Source organism: Amia ocellicauda, chromosome 21 (assembly GCF_036373705.1).
Source record: "Amia ocellicauda isolate fAmiCal2 chromosome 21, fAmiCal2.hap1, whole genome shotgun sequence".
Taxonomy (NCBI): Eukaryota; Metazoa; Chordata; class Actinopteri; order Amiiformes; family Amiidae; genus Amia; species Amia ocellicauda.
The window spans coordinates 3,147,040-3,168,390 of record NC_089870.1 but is presented as its reverse complement, the minus strand read 5'-3'; the positions used below and the strand labels follow the sequence as shown (position 1 = coordinate 3,168,390).

The following is a 21,351-nucleotide window of genomic DNA, read 5'->3' as shown; positions in this document are numbered from 1 at the left end:
GATTATTTTATATTCATGTACGTATTGCTTCTTGGCTTGTTTGTTTATTTATCTTCAGTTTTTAAAAGAGGTTCAGTTTCTTAGTTTAATTAATCATTAATTTAATTGAGATGAGTTTTTCTTCACTGCAAAGTTTCAGCTGAATTCCCCAGTGTTTTCCAGGTCTGCAAATATTTAAAAAAAAGGTAAACTCACAAAGAAACAACAACAGCGCCACCATGTGGATCACTCAGGAAAGAGCAAATGCATCAGAAAAAGATATACATTTCCAATATATCAGAAACTTAAGAAACATAACGAGAGGAGGCCATTCGACCCATCGTGCTTGTTTGGTGTCCATTAATAACTAAGTGATCCAAGGATACTAGCCAGTCTATTTTTAAATGTTCCCAAATTGTCGCTTCAACCACATGACTGGGGAGTTTGTTCAGATTCTGACGACTCTCTGAGTGTGTCTCCTGTTTTCTGTCTTGAATGCCTTGAAGCCCAATTTCCATTTGTGTCCCCGGATGCGTGTGTCCCTGCTGATCTGGAAAAGCTCCCCTGGTTTGATGTGGTCGATGTCTTTCATGATTTTTAAGACTTGAATCAAGTCCCCACGTAGTCTCCTCTGTTCCAGGGTGAAAAGGTTCAGTTCCCTCAGTCTCTCAGTAGGACTTTCCCTTCAGACCTGGAATAAGTCTGGTTGCTGTCCTCTGAACTGCCTCTAGAGCAGCAATATCTTTCTTGAAGTGTGGAGCCCAGAACTGTACACAGTATCCAGATGAGCTCTAACTAGTGCATTGAACAATCTGAACATTACTGCTCTTGTTCTCAATTCTACACTTTTGACAATATACCCTAACATGCTGTTTGCCTTTTTTATTGCTTCCCCATATTGTTTGGATGGAGAAAGTGAGGAGTCCACGTAGACTCCTAGGTCTTTCTCATGCGTTACTTCATCTAGTTCTATTCCTCCCATAGTGTAATTATAGTGGACATTTCTCTTACCTGCATGTAATACCTTGCACTTGTCCACATTAAATTTAATCTGCCAGGTGTCGGCCCACAACTGAACACAACAATATTATACAAGTACCTCTGAATAACCTGTCCTGCCAAGATTGTCTGTATTATTATTATTATTATTATTATTATTATTATTATTATTATTTATTTATTGGCAGATGCCCTTATCCAGGGCGACTTACAAAATATAAGCGCAATACAAAGTGGGAAAATACAGTTCAGTACAAGGCATCAAACAATACAAATTCAAATTTACATAATACAGTGCACTTCAAAGCATAATGTAATAACTAACCCACAAACATTACGTTTCTAATTTGAGTTCTTCTGCCACAATGTAATTTCTGAATTATATTGCTACTCCACTACCTCTTTGATTATGCCAGTCCAACCCACACAGGAGAGGCATATTTCAAAACCATATCAGAGTCATGTAGATGATAGGCCTGCTTTACTAACATTAATATGCAGGCAGAGTGTTTGTCTAAGGTGAGATCAGATGACAATTGCACTCCAAGAAAGCTCAAAGTATGGACAAAAAAATGTTTTCATACATTACATAACACAATAATAAATGGCCAAGAAAGCTGTTGCAATTTTCCAAATGCCTTTACATACGATTGCTCATGTTTTCAATATTTCTTGTGGACAAGTTCGGCTTCGGTTAGTTTTTATATTGTGAGGGTACCCGTTTTTGCTCCATATTGCTCTCTGGAGCTCAGCTACTGAATTCTCTTACACTTTCTGCATGTTGTATGTGCGTTCAGTGATTCCAGGTGCAGTGTCAGTTTCAGTATTTCAGTCTGCTGCAGTTTAATCCAGTGAAATGTTTAATCATACTTAAGACTGCATACAGAGTGAGAAAGAGAGATGGGGGAAGTGCAACACAAATCCGCACAATCAGTGCTGGTTGGACGATGGAGCTGCACTTCACTATACAATCATTTGGATCTTGTTTTACCCAGCAGGGTGGTAGAAATGAAGTGAGCACAGTTATTAACACTTCAAATTGACGTAGAGCTGCAAAACTTTGTAGCAGTTGCAATGAAACTATGGAAACAAATGGACTGGTGAGAGGTGAAGGGAATCCATTATCCCTAATGTTTGGAGTTCAGTTTGTTGGTTGTAATCAAATACAATAAAAAATAAAAAAATAGTAATAATCCCTCAATGGCTTCATTAATTAGGTCCATTAATTTATTTACCATACGCCTTTATTTGCTGACTCAGCTTCAAGTGCATTACATAACGTACACAGGACTGTAACAAATGTACACATGTACTTGTGCTATTCAGATTAATACCAGGTAAATAAAAATGTAGGATAGCACAAACATAAGGCATAAAGTTAATCAACGAAGCAGACATGAGATATGAGATGCAAGATATAGCCACTACAACAGGTGGAGGACTTGAATTGAGTAGAATAACCTAACAACTAATGCACTAAATGAATACATAAATCAATCACTGTTCCCAAACCTATTTACTCCTTCTAAGCAACTAAGGGACAGATTCAATCAAAACTTTGACACACCTGCTAACAGCAATTACATACCTGTATACCATAGTGGTATCATTTAGGAGTAGAAAAAAGCATTTGCCAAAAATGAAGCCACCAAGTTTCACAAAGTTGTAGTTTTCTATTAGCAGGTGGGTTAAAATGTTCAGTTAATTCCAGCCTAAATTTGAATAATAGAAGATTGCAATCATTTAACATGGCTCTTTATTTACCTGATAGGCCAGGTAAATAATTATAGGTAATATAGAAAAGGAGCATTGAGAAAGTAGAATTATAGGAAAAAGGAAGAGAAACAATAGGAAAAAAGCTATTTTATGAAAAATTATTTACAGTGGAGGAAAAGCTTTGCAGATTCAAATTTATGGAGGTAAAAACCTCCTGGAAGACAATGCCTGAATCATATTTCTACCAGGACAAGGGATCTGTGCCTTTAGAAGCTCAGCACATGTTGTACTTGCCTTTAGAGCTTTTGTCATCAGGTAGCCTACATCAGGTACTATACACCACAAAAATATAACCCTATCATGCACTGATAGGATGATCAAAAGACTATAACTTTTCAATGTACACTACCCACCAAAAGTTTTAGAACACTTCAATTTTTCCAGTTTTTATTTAAATTTATGTAGTTTAATGTGTCAATGTACTCTGAAATTAAAGCATAGAACAAATAAACAATTTGAGATAAAAAACAAATCATGAAATCATTTTATTTAACTAAATTTAACCTAAGCTTGACAAACCCCTCTGGCACCAAATCCGTGTGCTTCTCTTTAATCCCATGTTTACTCTTCACTGTTGTGTTGTTTGCCAAGTGTTTGGTATCCCATGAAAGCTGAGGTTTTAAAAAAGTGCCATCTAAAGTACAATTTGAAAAACATCATACTGAGACCACTGATGCACACTGGTCAGTACAGCTGGTCTGCCTTTATGCTGTATTGTAAAATATCCCCTCCAAATGGACACAATTCACAGATATTCCAAACTCAATGTTTTGGGGGTTCCTGCCATTTCAAAATGCAATCAGGCCTCATTCCTTTCCCAGAAGACTTCTCTGAGTATCAACAACAAGCACAGTCTGTAGTTGCATAGGTCACGGAACACACATGCATTGTGGATAAAATGTAACTTCTCAGCACTTCATTCAGCTAATAAGACCTCAGAGACTTCAAGGATGTTTTTCTAATGTTGTCTAATATGCTGAAGAAACAGTATAGGAAATTCTGCTGGAAAAAAGTTCTAGAGGTTGTCTGTTAAGATCTGCAATTTGATGCCAGATGTTTTATCTTTATGTTTTGCTTTATCCTTTGGCCATACACTCATACACATGTCCAAGCATCTAAATCATTTCAAGTAATTAACCAAGGTAAAAAAATGCATGCAAGGCAGAATTATTTCGTATTTTATACAAATTAATATATTGTTCAGCAATAAATCATATGGGTATAGTGCTCTAGAGAATTGCATTTCAAACCTACTGTAGATATTGCAATTTAGTAGATATGTGCATATAATGTTGCACTAAATTATTGAAAATAAGTTATTACAGTTGTAATGCAATACAGTAACTTTAAAAATGCAGAAATGGTGTTGCACTAGGTAGGGTTTTGTAAGAGAGTTAGTCAGGATGAAATGTTAATTATAAATCTGAAGCATTTGTGTGTTATTGGAATATAAATATTATTAGGAAGGGAATATGTTGTTAGAAATTAATCTAGACCTCAAGGAATTCCTTTATTGTTTGCATTTTAATAAAACTCAGATAATATGTAAATAGGATTTAGGCTAAATGTTCAGGGTCAGTAATAAAATGTCCTTGACATTTTATATTCTTCAAAACAAAAAAATCACAATCATAATATATGTTAAAATAAATAAATAAACGTGTTTCCCCACTCTTGACTTCTTTGTTCCGAGTTAAGAGTGGGCATGTTATGCAGTCTGTACATAATGTTTGGCTTTGGAAAACAGCATTTCCTGAGTTTTTTTTTTTAAAAACTGTTCAATTTATAACTTTGTTCATTAGCCAAGGTCTACACATGAATTCATATTTTACTCTATTTTACAATACCATTACACCACTATTGGACTACTATTACAATACAACAACTATTTTAGCACGTTTTTGGTAATGATCAAAGACATGTTAAAAGAAGGCCTGCTCTTATTCCTTTCTGTTTTCCTCTGGGTCCAGCACTTTACAGTGCAGTTAGCATTCCAGACAGCGGCTTCTATAGAAACACAGCCTAGAGAGGAGCAGAAGGCACTCACTCTAATGGCAGAAATAGACCATACACCATAAAAAGGTTAATGAAGTAATAATCACAGAGAAATCCAAATGAGTTCTGTCCAGTTAGGAAATGCACTGCATGCCGTTCCCCCTGCTCCGCACTTCGTAATCTAAGAACCAGTTCTTTCAATCTGTGGTTTCCTAGAAGACATAGCACTGCAATGACCAGCTACCAAAATGAATGCATAAATTAATCCCATGCCCAAGTTTCAAAATGATGCAAGATTTCACACCTTTATGCAAAGCAGCTTAACATTAAGCCTTTACATTTTAAGGGTGAAATATACAGCAAGATAGGGATAAAATAAAATACCTTTCTATATAATATCAAACCTGCACAAGATTAAAATATGAAGACATCTAAATAAAACTGTTTCCAGAAAGTCTCACTGTAAATATCTCAACATTCCAAAATACCTTAACTTCAAATACTACCCCAGTCAGATTTTGTACAAAACTAAGATGAAGCAGTCTCACCGTGACTGAATATGATGCGAGAGCTTTTTGCTTCCACATAAAACAAGCTAAATCTGAAAGCAATAATAATAAAAAAAAACTTGCAAAACTAGCAAGACACAAAAATGTTATAGAAAGAATTTAATTTGGAGATTGAAGTAGAGCACACATTATATTTTTGAAGTAAAAAAATATTTAAAAAACAAGCCATCAATTAAAACACACTCTTTAGAAACAGTAATGTCTTTGTATACTGGAATCAGGTTCTTACTAAAGCTGTTTTCACACGACACCATCTAATCCCGGGTTGAGTGGACCCGGTGCAGTACTGGGGATGACTGACCTCTGAGTTCAGGCCTGTTAGTGTTTTTTGCCTGGTGCTACAAACATGGGTTACAATTAATTTAACATTTATTGTCAGTTGCATTGTGAGTACTTTGTCCCGGGTTGGAAATCTCAACACTAGTCCCTAGCATGGGTGAGTTCAGTTCACACTTCAGAGTTTCATCTCAGGTTGAAAATGACAATGTGAATGCACTTGATTTTCGACCCTGGGTGGCTTGGGTTCAAATGTCTAGTGTGGAAGGAGCTTAACTATGCTATAGTTACTCCACTATCTGCTACTTAACCAGAATTTTCCCTGGGGTAGGTCGCCTGTGCTTTCAGTCCCGATGTCATCCTTGTATGGTTACATAAATTAGATATTTGTACAAAAAAGTATTAATTAGGCCCATATACCCCAATTTATTTACATATTTTTAATCTGCAGGGGGAATGAACTTGCCTAACTGGCAGATTGTTCCCTATTTTAAGGGCTTTAAATCTGAATGGTATTACAACCTGTGAACTTGGAAACAGTAAATAAGCCAGGGTCCTGTGATCGTCCTACAGACATAAGAGGTTAAATGGACATTTAAATAGTAGGAAGCAAGACAACTTAAAGTAATACCTTTACATATAGATATATTTAAAGATCAATGAATATAATTTTATTTTAAGAGATGATATTCACAAATCTATGTAAATACATACTGAAAATGGTTTGTGGATTTTGGACTTTAGTCTATTTCCTATTATTTAGTCTATTACTAACCAGGGCATCTTTCCAAGGTTGCTGAAGAGTGGCAAAGTTCTGTTGTGTTAAGTACAAAGACAGATAATAACAACACAGTGTATATTTCAAAATGCTCTGACCTGAACTCACCTCAAGTTCAAAGAAAGTAGGTGAAATGACAAATACGTCGGCTTTACACTCCAACACATGTGCAAGCTTTTTTGCTCATCTTAAAACCATAAGACATATGACATGAGCCAGTGCAGAAACTCTGCACACGCATGATGAATACGTAAAATAGAATAACAGCTGTTAAGAAATAATACCATTACTTATTTAATCTGCAATACTCATATTTTCAGGTCCCTGTAGGAACTACGAACATGTAGAAATGGAACTTAACTAACGGAAACAGCTGTAACATCCTCCAAAAAAAAAAGGAAGGATTGTGTTCTTTTGTATAATTTAAATTAAACTATCTGTACTGAACCCAGCAAATCCATGCTGAAACCAATAGCACAGGGTCACAATATATCAGTCGAGAGTCCTTTATAGATTCTGTAGGACCAACCCAACATGGCACTCCTCCACAGATACAACTTAATTGCTTAATTTAACTGCTGCTATTTCATAGGACCTGCAGGGCTAATTTCTTCATCATGTAGCTGGCCTGTTCACACACCGCTCCTCTGGTCAGTGATGGCTTGGCTCCTGAAATCTTACACACGACAATAGGAACAGAAGGCTGATCACATACGCAATACATTTGCACTGTAATTCCAGAAAGCCTGAGCTGTGCAACAAGTATGCAGTGGTTTTACACTTGAGGTTTCTGGTTTTGAAGCATGTGTTCAAGTCATGTTGATTCCTTCACTACTCTTGGACATCACTCTAGTCATTCAATTCCCAGCAATGCAAGTGTCCACATTGTCACAAAAAAGAATGCTTTTAAAAGGTTACTTTAAAAGAAATCTTGGATATACATATTATTAGCAACTGAATTAAATATTTGTTTCTTTGTATTACTTAGATGTCTTTGAGATACTCTTTTTTTTCTTTCACTGCAAAAACTTACTTGTTGTGACAACACTGAATGAGGTCACTTTATTGTGTTTCCCCAACAAAGCTCGGACAATTATGCAATCCCAGTTTAGCTCCAAAGAGTAATGCTGGAGACATAAGTATGCACTGAAAACTAAAAATCTAAGAATTATTTTAAATGTACAAGCCTTGGAACACAGTGGAGTCGGAGATGATTGACAAATCTATTGTACTTTAGACTAAAATGAGCCCTGCCCCTGACTTCCAGGCCCCTTCAAAGATTATTATGCCTTCAACAGGGATTATTATGAAAATTAAAGGAGAACAGCAATTAAAACACTTTACAGTCCTGACCTCAATCTCACAGAACACCTCTGGGATGAACTGGAGTAATCAATCAGGAAGAGAGAGCAGATGTCAACTTCTTTTGCTGCACTAGAAACTGTGCTATTGGAGGAATGGCAGAATATCCCTCCCAGAGTTGGGTAGTGTTTTCAAAGCAAAGATATAGCCATGAAGACCAAGGAGCTTTCAAAACAACCCCGGGATAAAGTACGCAGGCACAAGAAAGGAACAGTTCAGGGGAGTACTATAAAAAGATTTCAAAGGCATTGAATAACCCTTGGATTGTTGAGAGGCAGCAGTTCTCCTAGTTCTTATACATTTACTTAAATAATGTCTCACTTGAAGGTATCTGAAAAAATCCTGTCTTTTTAAATTAAACTTGTTATCTTTTCAAAACTCTCCATTTGACCCTGTCGTATCAATGTGCATATAGCAGTAATACCCTCTACAGTCCATCCCAGTTGGGCAGCACAGTAATAAGTCTGGATACAATCCGCCTTTTTCTTTGGATAGCTGAAGTGTTTTAAATCTGACTCTTGGCTTTTTGCCATTCCAAATGAATCTCGAAATGGGTCTATCCCATTCGCTAAACTGCCCCAATGGGACCTCAATGGACCATGATTGAAATAGATACAGCAGCCTTGGCAAGACATTCAATTTAACAAGGGGAGCAAATTCCACCTTGCAATATCTTCTTTAATTTTTGAGGTCATGGGGTTATCATTTAAATTAAATAATTTTGAGATCTTTTGATAAGTATACCTCCAAATATTTGATTGACATTGACTGCCACTTCAAATTATATTTTTCATTCAACTGGACTGATGGGTTAAAGTTGTATGTTACATTTTTAAAAATGTATATATTTAGTCTATACCCCGAGACCCTACCAAACTCCTCCATTAGAGTTAACACCCCCTCAAAGGATGCAGCAGGTTGCTACATATATATTAGAACATCATCAACATGGAGTGCATTTTTATTACATTGCCCATTTAATTGTATACCTTTAATTTCTGGAGTCTGTCTTATCCATTTTGCCAGTGGTTCAATATACAAGGAGAACAGAAGAGGGGACAGAGGGCAGCCCTGTCTTGTACCTCTCTGCAGTTTGAATCTATCTAAAGTGCAGCCATAATTGTTTTATTTGTGCGTGTGGATCCAAGTATATTGTTTGAATTCCTTTAATTAATTTATCGTTAAAAACAAATCTTTTTAGTGTTTGATACAGGAATTCCTAACTAACCCCGTCAAAAGCCTTTTCCAGGACTAATCAAGACTCGGGGGGAGAAGATGCACAATGAACTTCAAATCTTGACTGAATATCAAAAAGCTGTAGTTCACTGACATATTACACCTTATCTTGATGTGTTAGAGCTCCTAAGTGAATAACAAAATCAGTTAATGGTCCACACGTCCCTGTAGTAAAGACTTCTGTTCTTTCATAGAGCTCAGATGTCTATTCAGTGTGTGGCTGGCTTGTTTACAGGAGTCAGATGCTGATATCACAATACTGAATACTCTTCACACAAAAAAATGTCAATAAATACATTCATAAATATGCATGTATTAATAATAAACCTCAGCATGCATATAAGAAAGTGTTCTACTGATTGTAGATCAGCAGGTTTTACTCTCGTAGTATTTCCTGTCAGTGTCTACAACTCTGACAATTGTATCTTAAAGCCATAAGACTATGTATCATTAGTGTTTTTACTGCTAAAAGTAATCATTACTAGCACATACAAATTCAATTTACTGAAATATTGGTAGGCATGCACAGACATGTATGGATAATTCAGAATGAGTGGGTTACCCTAACTTGTTGAAAAGTTGGAAGTCTTCAAGTTCCATCTATTTTCAGATTTAACATGAACTCTACAACTGTTTAAAATAATGTGACAGTTCAGATTAGGCAGATTATTAGTTAAATTAGGGTTCAATTAAGTATCCTACTAGTAATGAAGAAATTGAGAGCTCTGCTAAAAAAAAAAGAGCAGGATATGGGGTCCACAGGACCAGGATTGAGAACCACTGCAATGTAATAGGGGGGCGCACACAAGTCACCTAATGTGCATTTCTCTCGCAGTTTTCTGAATTGTCTATGATTACATCCATCGATTAAACGGATACATTTAGAGTTATTAAATTATAACTTTAACTCCTATATAGTCCTCTTGTTCTAGGGGCTTAACAATACAACACGCATGTACTAATGTGATCAAATGATAACTCCTTTGAAGCTCCCCCTGCCGTTTAAGAAGGAGAGGGACTGAAATGTGCGTGGAACCAAAGTGCCAAGGCTGCAGTTTCAAGAAGTCTCCAGTTTCTCAACGCGCACATCCGTGTTGCCTGTCGGTTTTTTTGTTTTTTTCTCCCTTCCTCCTTTTTCCTACTGTACAACTACATAAGCAAACCGATTATCATCTAGTCATATTTTAGATGACACTAACTAAACATAGGGTCTGGTTGTTTTTTTCTGGACAACTTCCACAACCATATGGACCTAGGACGTCTATGAAGAACGAATACAAAAAGTAACGAAAGGATTTGGGTTATGCGATACGCACTGTATTGCACAACACCACGATATACTTAGTCAATTCATACTAACTTCGTAACATTTTAATCACTTACCCGCGGAGCCACCAGCCATTATCTGGTGAGACGCCTCCCTCAGAAAACTCTGCTGCTTTTTTTCAGACATTTTCGTCTGGACCTTGTTGAACCTGAGTACAAAAAAGGAAAAAAAAAAGTTCATGCATGCATTGCTGGACGCAGATACAATGAGTGAGTCATTGTGAAGCATGGCTGCTAATGACAGTAACGCAAGCTTCAGCGTGTTTTCCTCGGGGGACATTAACAAGAGACAGTGATGTGTGTTCACAGCAGCCGGGCTGCTTGTCTCAGGTGACCAGGTACCTGCGCCGCCGCCGCCGGCGAGAGAAATCCGGGACCTGAGCTCAGTTTGACTCGACAGGACGGGCGCTGAGCGGCGTGACTGTAATACAACCCCCAGCAAAGCAGTTCACTGTATCCCTCTGCTGTCAAAACCAGCACAACCCCCAGCAGTGCTAGTAAAGCAATACAAGCAGTGTCGATTTATTGTTTGTAACCATGCATGTCGTCGTTGCGGTTGCATCACTTTCATTTTAATGTATAACTAGTCTCAAACATTTTCTTTTTACCACGTACACGAAATGCGTTTAGTTCAAAGCTGAAGGGACACCAGTCTACATAATGTACCCCGAAATTTTTAGAATAGGGAGGAGCATCTGTGCCAAAATTCAAATAATTCGGTAGAATGGTGTTCCCTGAAAGAAGACGCAACATGTTTCAGTCAGCATTTTTTTAAATGTTCAAAATACATTCAATATTAAGTAGATTGATGAAATATATTTAAACGAACAACGGTGTTAGTATTTGTATTGCTCCTTCAACATATTCCAGTGTGAAGAAGACTACAGTACAACCATTCCTGACCCAACCTGTCAAAACAAACACTGATCATGCTAAATTAATAAAGCATAATTGTAACCAGGGGTGCTGTTGAATTGTCGACCCTGGTTAAGAACCCATGCACTTAAAAAAACACATGCCAATAAATAAAATATGTGCCTGCAACCCAATGCATATCTCAACAAACTAAATTCAACGCCAGCAACCCCATGTATGCACGTATATATATATATTTGTAAAAAAAATATCGTAGCAACATTGGTCCTCACAAGGTAGGGATTGGTTGCAAGTCAATTAAGGGTTTGGCCACCAGAGGCGCTGGATTTCAGTTTGTACTAGGCTATAATTCAAATTCCACATTTCATATACATTTTACGCTTCAGTATATATACATGGTCACTGTCTAGGTTTCATAATAAAAAAGAAAAAGAAAAATGAAAGAAAAAAGTACCTTATACCTTATCCGTCAGGTGGTGCCTATATTACACTGCCATTTCTGATACGGATCAATTGTCAGCAGCCACAAAGTTCTTCGCATGCGCACTCGCACGTAAGTCAACACTTAATCTTTTTTTTGTTATCTTGATTATGTTAGCTGTATATATCATGTCAGCTGAACCATGCCGACCTAGAGATGTAGTCCAGGGCATCTTCAATCAGGGGAAGGGGGTACGAGTCCTTCCAGGTGACATGATTCAGCTGTTTATAGTCCACACAGAACTGCCATGACCCGCCCTTTTTCTGCACAAGGACAGCTGTGACGGACCACAGCCATCTCTCTGACCTTCTCCTCTGCCGCAGCTCTCTTGGCAAAGGGCAGGCGGCGTGCATGAATACGGATGGGCCTGGCATCTCCAGTGTCTGTGTCGTGCTGCACCAGACCCGTCGTGCAGTCTTCATCCCGCGGCACAAACAGGTCCTCATTCCCTGCCAGCACCGTCCATAGTTGCTGCTTCTGCTCCCTCACAGCTCCTCTCGAATAGCTCCTGCACCGCCTGTATGGTTTCCAGAGAAGGCCCCGGCCGGCACCCCAAGGCTGCGGAGGTTGTGTTGGGGTCCCCCCCGAGGGTTGGGTTACGAAGTTTCCCTCCAGTGGGGCGAGCGGAGCCCCCGGTGGAGCCCAGAGGAGGACGGCGATGCTGGGTCTGCCGTGGACCCAGTGGGCATTGCTCCAGGCCCGGATGGGCAGCTGAGGCCTGAAAACCACCAAAGTGTTACACTGGTGTCAGAAGTGTTTGCCGGAGCCACAGAGATGCGTACCCCAAAACACGAAGCAACTCAACTCTCCGGGGGGAGATATTGGAGCCGCGCGGGATAGTGTAGCGATTCTCGAGCTTCGCTGAGATTTGAGTCCCCATCCCACTTAAACCTCCAAAATACATATTAAAATAATTCATTTATTCATTTGTTTGTTTATGTATGTATGTAACCAGCATATGTATGTATGTAGGCTACGTGTGTATAGCCTACTAAATAAACTGGTAATGGTTAGAGATGCAAATAATAGTTATTTATTAGTAAACATTTATTTTGTGTGACTTCTCCTCCTGTGTTCAATCTTATTTATTATTTAATATACGATTAATTATGTATGTAAAAAATAATTAACTCGATACAGATATTTAAAGTTATATACAAACATTTTCCCCCGTTTCTCTCTGGGATGAACAGAGATGCTGTCGCTGCAGGAATCAAATTATAAATGTGTGCAAAGATAGTCCCTCCCTGAGTCATGGCAGAGCATTTTAAACGTAGCCTACTGCCCAAAAGGTTAAACCCTGACATGGTCGCTAGACCTATATATATATATATATATACACTCACCTAAAGGATTATTAGGAACACCTGTTCAATTTCTCATTAATGCAATTGTCTAACCAACCAATCACATGGCAGTTGCTTCAATGCATTTAGGGGTGTGGTCCTGGTCAAGACAATCTCCTGAACTCCAAACTGAATGTCTGAATGGGAAAGAAAGGTGATTTAAGCAGTTTTGAGCGTGGCATGGTTGTTGGTGCCAGACGGGCCGGTCTGAGTATTTCACAATCTGCTCAGTTACTGGGATTTTCACACACAACCATTTCTAGGGTTTACAAAGAATGGTGTGAAAAGGGAAAAACATCCAGTATGCGGCAGTCCTGTGGGCGAAAATGCCTTGTTGATGCTAGAGGTCAGAGGAGAATGGGCCGACTGATTCAAGCTGATAGAAGAGCAACTTTGACTGAAATAAGCACTCGTTACAACCGAGGTATGCAGCAAAGCATTTGTGAAGCCACAACACGTACAGCCTTGAGGCGGATGGGCTACAACAGCAGAAGACCCCACCGGGTACCAATCATCTCCACTACAAATAGGAAAAAGAGGCTACAATTTGCACAAGCTCACCAAAATTGGACAGTTGAAGACTGGAAAAATGTTGCCTGGTCTGATGAGTCTCGATTTCTGTTGAGACATTCAGATGGTAGAGTCAGAATTTGGCGTAAACAGAATGAGAACATGGATCCATCATGCCTTGTTACCACTGTGCAGGCTGGTAGTGGTGGTGTAATGGTGTGGGGGATGTTTTCTTGGCACACTTTAGGCCCCTTAGTGCCAATTGGGCATCGTTTAAATACCACGGCCTACCTGAGCATTGTTTCTGACCATGTCCATCCCTTTATGACCACCATGTACCCATCCTCTGATGGCTACTTCCAGCAGGATAATGCACCATGTCACAAAGGTCGAATCATTTCAAATTGGTTTCTTGAACATGACAATGAGTTCACTGCACTATACTGGCCCCCACAGTCACCAGATCTCAACCCAATAGAGCATCTTTGGGATGTGGTGGAACGGGAGCTTCATGCCCTGGATGTGCATCCCACAAATCTCCATCAACTGCAAGATGCTATCCTATCAATATGGGCCAACATTTCTAAAGAATGCTTTCAGCACCTTGTTGAATCAATGCCACGTAGAATTAAGGCAGTTCTGAAGGCGAAAGGGGGTCAAACACAGTATTAGTATGGTGTTCCTAATAATCCTTTAGGTGAGTGTATATATATACTTATATCAATTTATCAGCTTATCCAAACACATTTACTATTTTAGTATGTTTTGCTTCGTAGACACCAGGCAAGCCTGAAGGCAGGCCGGGCCGAAACTGCGTTACGTTTGTACATAACCTTGAATGAGCCAAAACGTGTACAAAATTGTGAATTTCTTTAAAATGTAAGATATCCTGGGTCAGAACCCTAGTAGTATATTGTAATATACACTCACCTAAAGGATTATTAGGAACACCTGTTCAATTTCTCATTAATGCAATTATCTAACCAACCAATCACATGGCAGTTGCTTCAATGCATTTAGGGGTGTGGTCCTGGTTAAGACAATCTCCTGAACTCCAAACTGAATGTCTGAATGGGAAAGAAAGGTGATTTAAGCAATTTTGAGCGTGGCATGGTTGTTGGTGCCAGACGGGCCGGTCTGAGTATTTCACAATCTGCTCAGTTACTGGGATTTTCACGCACAACCATTTCTAGGGTTTACAAAGAATGGTATGAAAAGGGAAAAACATCCAGTATGCGGCAGTCCTGTGGGCGAAAATGCCTTGTTGATGCTAGAGGTCAGAGGAGAATGGGCCGACTGATTCAAGCTGATAGAAGAGCAACTTTGACTGAAATAACCACTCGTTACAACCGAGGTATGCAGCAAAGCATTTGTGAAGCCACAACACGTACAACCTTGAGGCGGATGGGCTACAAACAGCAGAAGACCCCACCGGGTACCACTCATCTCCACTACAAATAGGAAAAAGAGGCTACAATTTGCACAAGCTCACCAAAATTGGACAGTTGAAGACTGGAAAAATGTTGCCTGGTCTGATGAGTCTCGATTTCTGTTGAGACATTCAGATGGTAGAGTCAGAATTTGGCGTAAACAGAATGAGAACATGGATCCATCATGCCTTGTTACCACTGTGCAGGCTGCTGGTGGTGGTGTAATGGTGTGGGGGATGTTTTCTTGGCACACTTTAGGCCCCTTAGTGCCAATTGGGCATCGTTTAAATGCCACGGCCTACCTGAGCATTGTTTCTGACCATGTCCATTCCTTTATGACCACCATGTACCCATCCTCTGATGGCTACTTCCAGCAGGATAATGCACCATGTCACAAAGGTCGAATCATTTCAAATTGGTTTCTTGAACATGACAATGAGTTCACTGTACTAAACTGGCCCCCACAGTCACCAGATCTCAACCCAATAGAGCATCTTTGGGATGTGGTGGAACGGGAGCTTCGTGCCCTGGATGTGCATCCCACAAATCTCCATCAACTGCAAGATGCTATCCTATCAATATGGGCCAACATTTCTAAAGAATGCTTTCAGCACCTTGTTGAATCAATGCCACGTAGAATTAAGGCAGTTCTGAAGGCGAAAGAGTGTCAAACACAGTATTAGTATGGTGTTCCTAATAATCCTTTAGCTGAGTGTATATGGCTAACAGAATTAAGATACAAAAATGTGGGGTGCCGTTCCCCTTTAATTATATGTAGGCCTATATATTAAATTAGTCATTTATAATGCAGAGCTATGTCAAAAACTAATTTGATCTCATATATAAATATAATTTATGAATATAAATTGGGATGTTTTCCAAGCTGAAAAAATAACCAATTTATTCAGTGTTAAAGAAAAATACATTCCTTGTCGTCAATCTTAAATATTCCGTTTTTGAATAAAAAAATATTTAAAATAGTTGTTGCCAGTCTTTTTATTTTATTTTATTTTTTTACTCATTTTCTCAGCTTTCCATTTCTTCTGGCAAAGTACTTTGCTTTTCCACTTCAGACTACAGATTTCTTACCCTATAAATATTTCATTTTAGTTTTTTAAATACATTAAATCCAACAGAAAAAAAAAAAACATATGAAGTGGAACATTAAGGTTATTATCGGTTTATAGTGCCATACAAAATCTATTCAGAAATAAAACCGTGAATGTTGAAAACTATCTTTAAAAAAAAAAAGTTTATATATGACAATTCATACACTAGAACCTGTCATATGGGCTTTGCTTCAACAAAGTAACAAATTCCATTCCCCTTTTCTTGGTTTGAAATCAATTCAATTACAGAAGCTTTATAAATGCATTATTATTATTAATATAAAAAACAAGATTTAATGCTTTGGAGTATGGAGCAAGACACTGCGTGGGCTGCAAACCATTCAGTAACCAGACAGGAGTGGTGGAAAGCAACATTGTCCCATATGAAGATGAAGTGGGACACATTAGGCCTCACCAGCCCCCTCTCATCTGGTAGTACCACTCTCTGGTGCAATTCATCATGAAATGTAAGGAGACATTGTATATTGTATGGGCCAATTGTAAAATTGTAGAAAAAAAACCCATCGCTGGAGAGAACAGATTTACTTTATTTCACTGTGGCCCTCTTACCAATGAGGTTCTTCCCTTGTCTACCTACATTTGAAAGGTTAAACTTAGCTTTACCTTCATAAATGAATGTATGAGGTGTTAAGTTGCAGAGCCTCTCACATGGAAAGGCCATGATTGACAATATGATCAATTATTGTGGTACGAATTTCATCTGAAACATGAGCTTGTTGTTTTCCCCTTTGAGCTACTCCACCACCACACATCTGAACCGCTTTTCTTCGATGGGGATATTACAAATAAGGACTGATTGCAGGATGAACAGCAAAGAAGTCTTGCACATGTGCAGAAGAGGTTCACATTCATGGGTTTCATTTGTAGTAAATGTGACCAAATGTTGTAATTTTGTTTGACGTGATTTATTCAACTGAGTTTTGAATCTATTGTAGAGAGTTGTGTTTAATTTTTTGCAACCATGTGCTTAGCATTTGCATTGTGTATGAAAGCAATGAGACATGGAAAAGAATACTGTTGTGCTCATTAGGCTATGATGGGGATCAGGTTGACCCCAGTTTCATTAAAAGTGTCTTAGCAATGAAGAAAAACTGTAAAAGAAAAACAAAAGGTGCATTTCAGAAAAAAAAGAAAAAACATTTATAAACATATAATTGGAATAATTAATGCAAATACATCTACATACATTAATAGGAAACAATAAGAAAGTGGTGAACCAATTCATTTAATCACATTGTTTCACTTGCATGCACAACATCTATTTAATCCCAGACTTAACACTTCATTATGTTACAGAATATCATACAGCATTGTTTTTAGTGTTAAGTTTGATAATATATTCTATTGCTATAACAAAATCTAGCACGTCCAGATGACATAGAAATGCTCCAACTGACTCTCATGCAAGAATTTTCATAATGTGCAATGTAACTAAACACTGCAAAACATTAACAAAAAACAAAAAAGCTAATAAATACAGATACTTGCCAAATGACATAAGACAGTGGTTTGATCCATTAAAGATTCAAGTATTCCTCAAACATAACATTTAGACAGCCCTCATGATACCCAAGTATTTAGGAAACCAAACTGTTTAGTAAAGAGCAGCTTGACTGCATTACATCACATTAATCACAATTAAAATATTTAGCAGTCCAGCGAATCTTTGCTTTCAGTGTGTTCGTTACAGAAAGGGGAGATCTTCCTAAATTCACTACTCAGCATGCCTCAGCTTTACTTATTCAAGGCAGTTGTTGTGGAACAAAACAACATTATTCTAGCTTGTTTTAAACTTTAACACTTGCACTAAAGAACCTGACCTTTTCTGCATAAAGCTCTGCTCCTTTAGGATCCAAGTTCCTTTTATTGCTCCTATGAATGTTAAAGGATGTTTATCAGATCAATATTCTAAATATTACTGCTTAACAAACATATTGGAACTTCCATCTGACTCACCCGCACCAGATTAAGGAGCAACAGACCACAGTTGTGGTTGAAATGTTACAGAAATATATTTACACTGAGGCTATGTACCATACAATATAAAATCACCTGAAATATATGGTGAGAAAAATATACAAATAAAGGTGCTTTTCATTCTGGGAAATGTTCAAGCATTTATGAAAACATAAATTGACAAAATCCTACCAATATTGTTTCATAAATAAAATGCCAATATTTGTTTTACCTCAAGAGTAAACCAGAATTGACTTTATGCATTTTCTTAGTACCTTAAGGAGTAGAAAAGCATTGAAGTTAATTGCATTTTTATATTTTGCTTCAGGTGTCTCGTGTAACCCTGGTGTACAAGATGCAGGCGTGGCTCGTTCATATGGGAAGGTGGAGCAAAAGTCATCCACCAAAAACATAGTTCTTTCTCAAACTCATTATCCATATCAATACATCATAAATGACTTTGTAATAAATATTACACAGTTTCTGTAAAATCAGGTAATCAATTTAGACAACAAGTGTCGATATTTCAGAGTTAAAATCACTATTTCAGCGATTCGGTCTCAATCCAAAGTTGCGCCCCACTTCAGCAGGCAGGTTTATTTTGGTGCCTAGTGGTCAAATATGGGAACTGCAGGAAGCACTAATAGAGGCTCACAGGGGCAGCCGAGTATCTGCCCCTCAGACTCCACAACTCTCAGCTCTGTACTGGTCTCTTGTATCGGTCCTCACGGTTAGGCGACTGTAAAGAGGGCGAGCAATGCGAATGCGGCTACAGCTGCGCCTGCTGTGTGGGTGTAGAGTTTCTTTAAAAAATGTGAACGACTACAATTACAACTTGGTAATTAAACAGCTTGGCCCCGACAGACCACACATTCATACATTACTCAACAAACAAAGGACAAGAGGAAAATGTACAACAGGACATGTTCATGTGCATGGTAAGATGAGAAAACTGGGCTCTGTGGCTGCTCTACATGGAATACAGTATTCTGTTTTCCCTGCATAGTGTTCTGGTCATCGTAAGCAGGAGATAATGGACTAAAACAGGGGTGAGAGATTAAGAAACAATAAGAAACAATAAACAGAAGAATAAGCAGAAAAGGGGACGCAACCCTCTTGAAGGCTGGTCCTATTTCTTGTCAATTTAAAAACTGACATATCCTTCTCATTGTTACGTATAAATTGGAGTAGGCTATTTTTGTTGGGGACACTTGTGTAATAGGATCAAGGAAATACATCTTTAATGCAATGGTCTTACAGCCTACAATTCAGTCACAAACGACTCTTGGCTTGCCTGATTTCCATTTGGTTTCATGGCATTATTAAACTAATGATTTCAAATGTGGGTGTGTTTAGCAATTCAGGGACCACCCCACTAGTATTAATAGCCAAGCGCTGCTAGTGACATGATGGTATGACAGCTTGAGAGCTTCCGTTTTCATTGTTGAGTTCATGTCATCACGTCTGCATTTGGCTCAGATCAGCTAGCAATTACACTATGAATAATAATAATAGTGTTATTTTTATTATTATTATATATATTTTTTTGTAACACAAGCAACAGAATACTACCCTATTTCTGAGTTAACTGTAGACTTTAAAACTAAAAAGCAGTTACTCACAATCAGAACTATACAGTGAAGAGTTCAGAAATAACAGCACTGTATTCTTGGCTATGTCCTGGATAATGCATAGGCATTTACAGTGCCAAACACGGATCTTCCCAAGGTAATAGAAAAATACTAGTGGTTTTTCACACAGCCCCAAACAAGGGAAATAAAATGCTTATACAATAAAACAAAAGGCTATAAATAAAATAAAAGGCTTACTGGTTTCAGATCAGTACTTATGGAACAGCATCTTGCAAAAAGTGACAGTAAGATAGTACTCTAGTTTATATACTTGTTATAGTGTAAACTTTCACAGAAAAATGTCATTGCATGCACCTGTTCTAAAGCTAAAATAACTTATTTTTAAATGGTCCAGATTACACCAGATGCAGTGTCTCTAGTGGTCTATAATGATTTTATTGATCATCATGGTGCCAGGTTCAGACTCATTGTACAGGAATCATTCGATTTTATGTAATCTTTGTGTTTGTTGTTTGATCATTCTTGAGCATCAGCAAAAAAAAATCAGTGTAAAAAAATAATAATTAAACAGTGAAATGAGGAAAACAAAATCAGTCATTCTTAAAGAACATTCAACCAATTTATGATTGATTTGTCAACAATTATCTCACACTAGTAGAATTTCTAAGCACTGTATGAAGAAATGCTAATTTTGGCCTACACTATTGAAAGAAATAGAGAAACACCGCTCCAAAGTCTCCAATCTGTGATAATCTTAAAAAATAAAAAATAAAATACAACAATAACCTGGTCTCCAAAGAGTGAATTTACTATCCAACTAAATGATGCAGTACTGCTACAGTACTTATTCATTTCAAGAGGACTGATACAAAATGTCTTCAGGGAAAACGGACACTGATTACTTTTGGTACCAAATGGATATTGCTCCTTTTTTGTTTTGTACAGCATCCTTTTCACTTACAACCCAACAGAGGCAACTGCAGTAGCTGCCAAGTCTCTCAGCTTGAGTTTATCAGCATTACAGATATCAAAAGGCACAGTATGAATTCTCATGTGTATTGGCTTGATTCACTTCTCATACATCCTCCAAAAAAATGTATCTTCATTATGTTAGTGTAGTGGTAAAACTCAGTTTCTCTGCAGGTGTGACAAAATACCAGCTCTACTACAAATCAGCTGGAAGAATAGGCCATCAAAGGCTGCTTCCTTGGTTCACAAACTTTGGTTCTCAAGTTTTCCTAATGTGGACCCCTAATATTTATTAATAGTTGAACTTGCTGCAAAATATAGATTTCAGCCATACAGCCTGCCTGCACTGTGACCAGCCTTCTGCACAGTCAAACCCAGGTCCTGGCCTTCAGTTTACAGCAGCGTGGGTCCTTTGGTGGTCCGTGTCATGGAGGGGAAGTGCCTGCTGTCAATGTCCCACAGTTTCTTCTCAGCCTTGGTCCCATGAGGAGAACAAGGAGTGGGAGAGTGAGGGCATGAGGACAGGAGGTTGGAGGTCCAGTAGTTGATGTAGCTGGCTATCAGCAGAGTTATCTCCAGAATCTGCAGGTACACAAATAATTCTTCCTATTAAAAAATACATAATTCAGGGCTCTCAAAGAGGAACTCGTTAATACCTCTCAACCGACACAAATGAGAAAAAGTGTTTTTATTGCAAGAAACCTTGCAGGCAGTAAAAGACCCATAAATGCCATAAAAGAAACCAAAATTATGTAACAGTTAACA

At 38.1% G+C, this 21,351-nt stretch overlaps 2 protein-coding genes across 4 annotated transcripts in view; both read right to left on the bottom strand.

The window, feature by feature from the left end:
* Window positions 1-10,791, bottom strand: part of slc25a21 (solute carrier family 25 member 21) — a 180,995-nt gene extending 170,204 nt beyond the window's left edge. The window contains exons 1-2 of one of the 2 annotated variants that reach the window (XM_066694177.1): window positions 10,639-10,791; window positions 10,354-10,445 (exon numbers count right to left, since the gene is read on the bottom strand). In XM_066694177.1, the coding sequence (XP_066550274.1) occupies window positions 10,354-10,423 (70 nt within the window). In that variant the 5' untranslated portion in view covers window positions 10,424-10,445; window positions 10,639-10,791. Of the gene's footprint in view, window positions 1-10,353; window positions 10,572-10,638 lie in introns of those variants that run through there. The other variant, XM_066694176.1, reaches the window with a different exon arrangement.
* Window positions 10,792-17,185: 6,394 nt separating this feature from the next.
* plekhh1 (pleckstrin homology domain containing, family H (with MyTH4 domain) member 1) overlaps window positions 17,186-21,351 on the bottom strand; it is a 61,954-nt gene continuing 57,788 nt past the window's right edge. For both annotated transcript variants that reach the window (XM_066694131.1, XM_066694132.1), the window contains exon 30: window positions 17,186-21,168. In XM_066694131.1, the coding sequence (XP_066550228.1) occupies window positions 20,980-21,168 (189 nt within the window). In that variant the 3' untranslated portion in view covers window positions 17,186-20,979. The remainder of the gene's footprint in view (window positions 21,169-21,351) is intronic.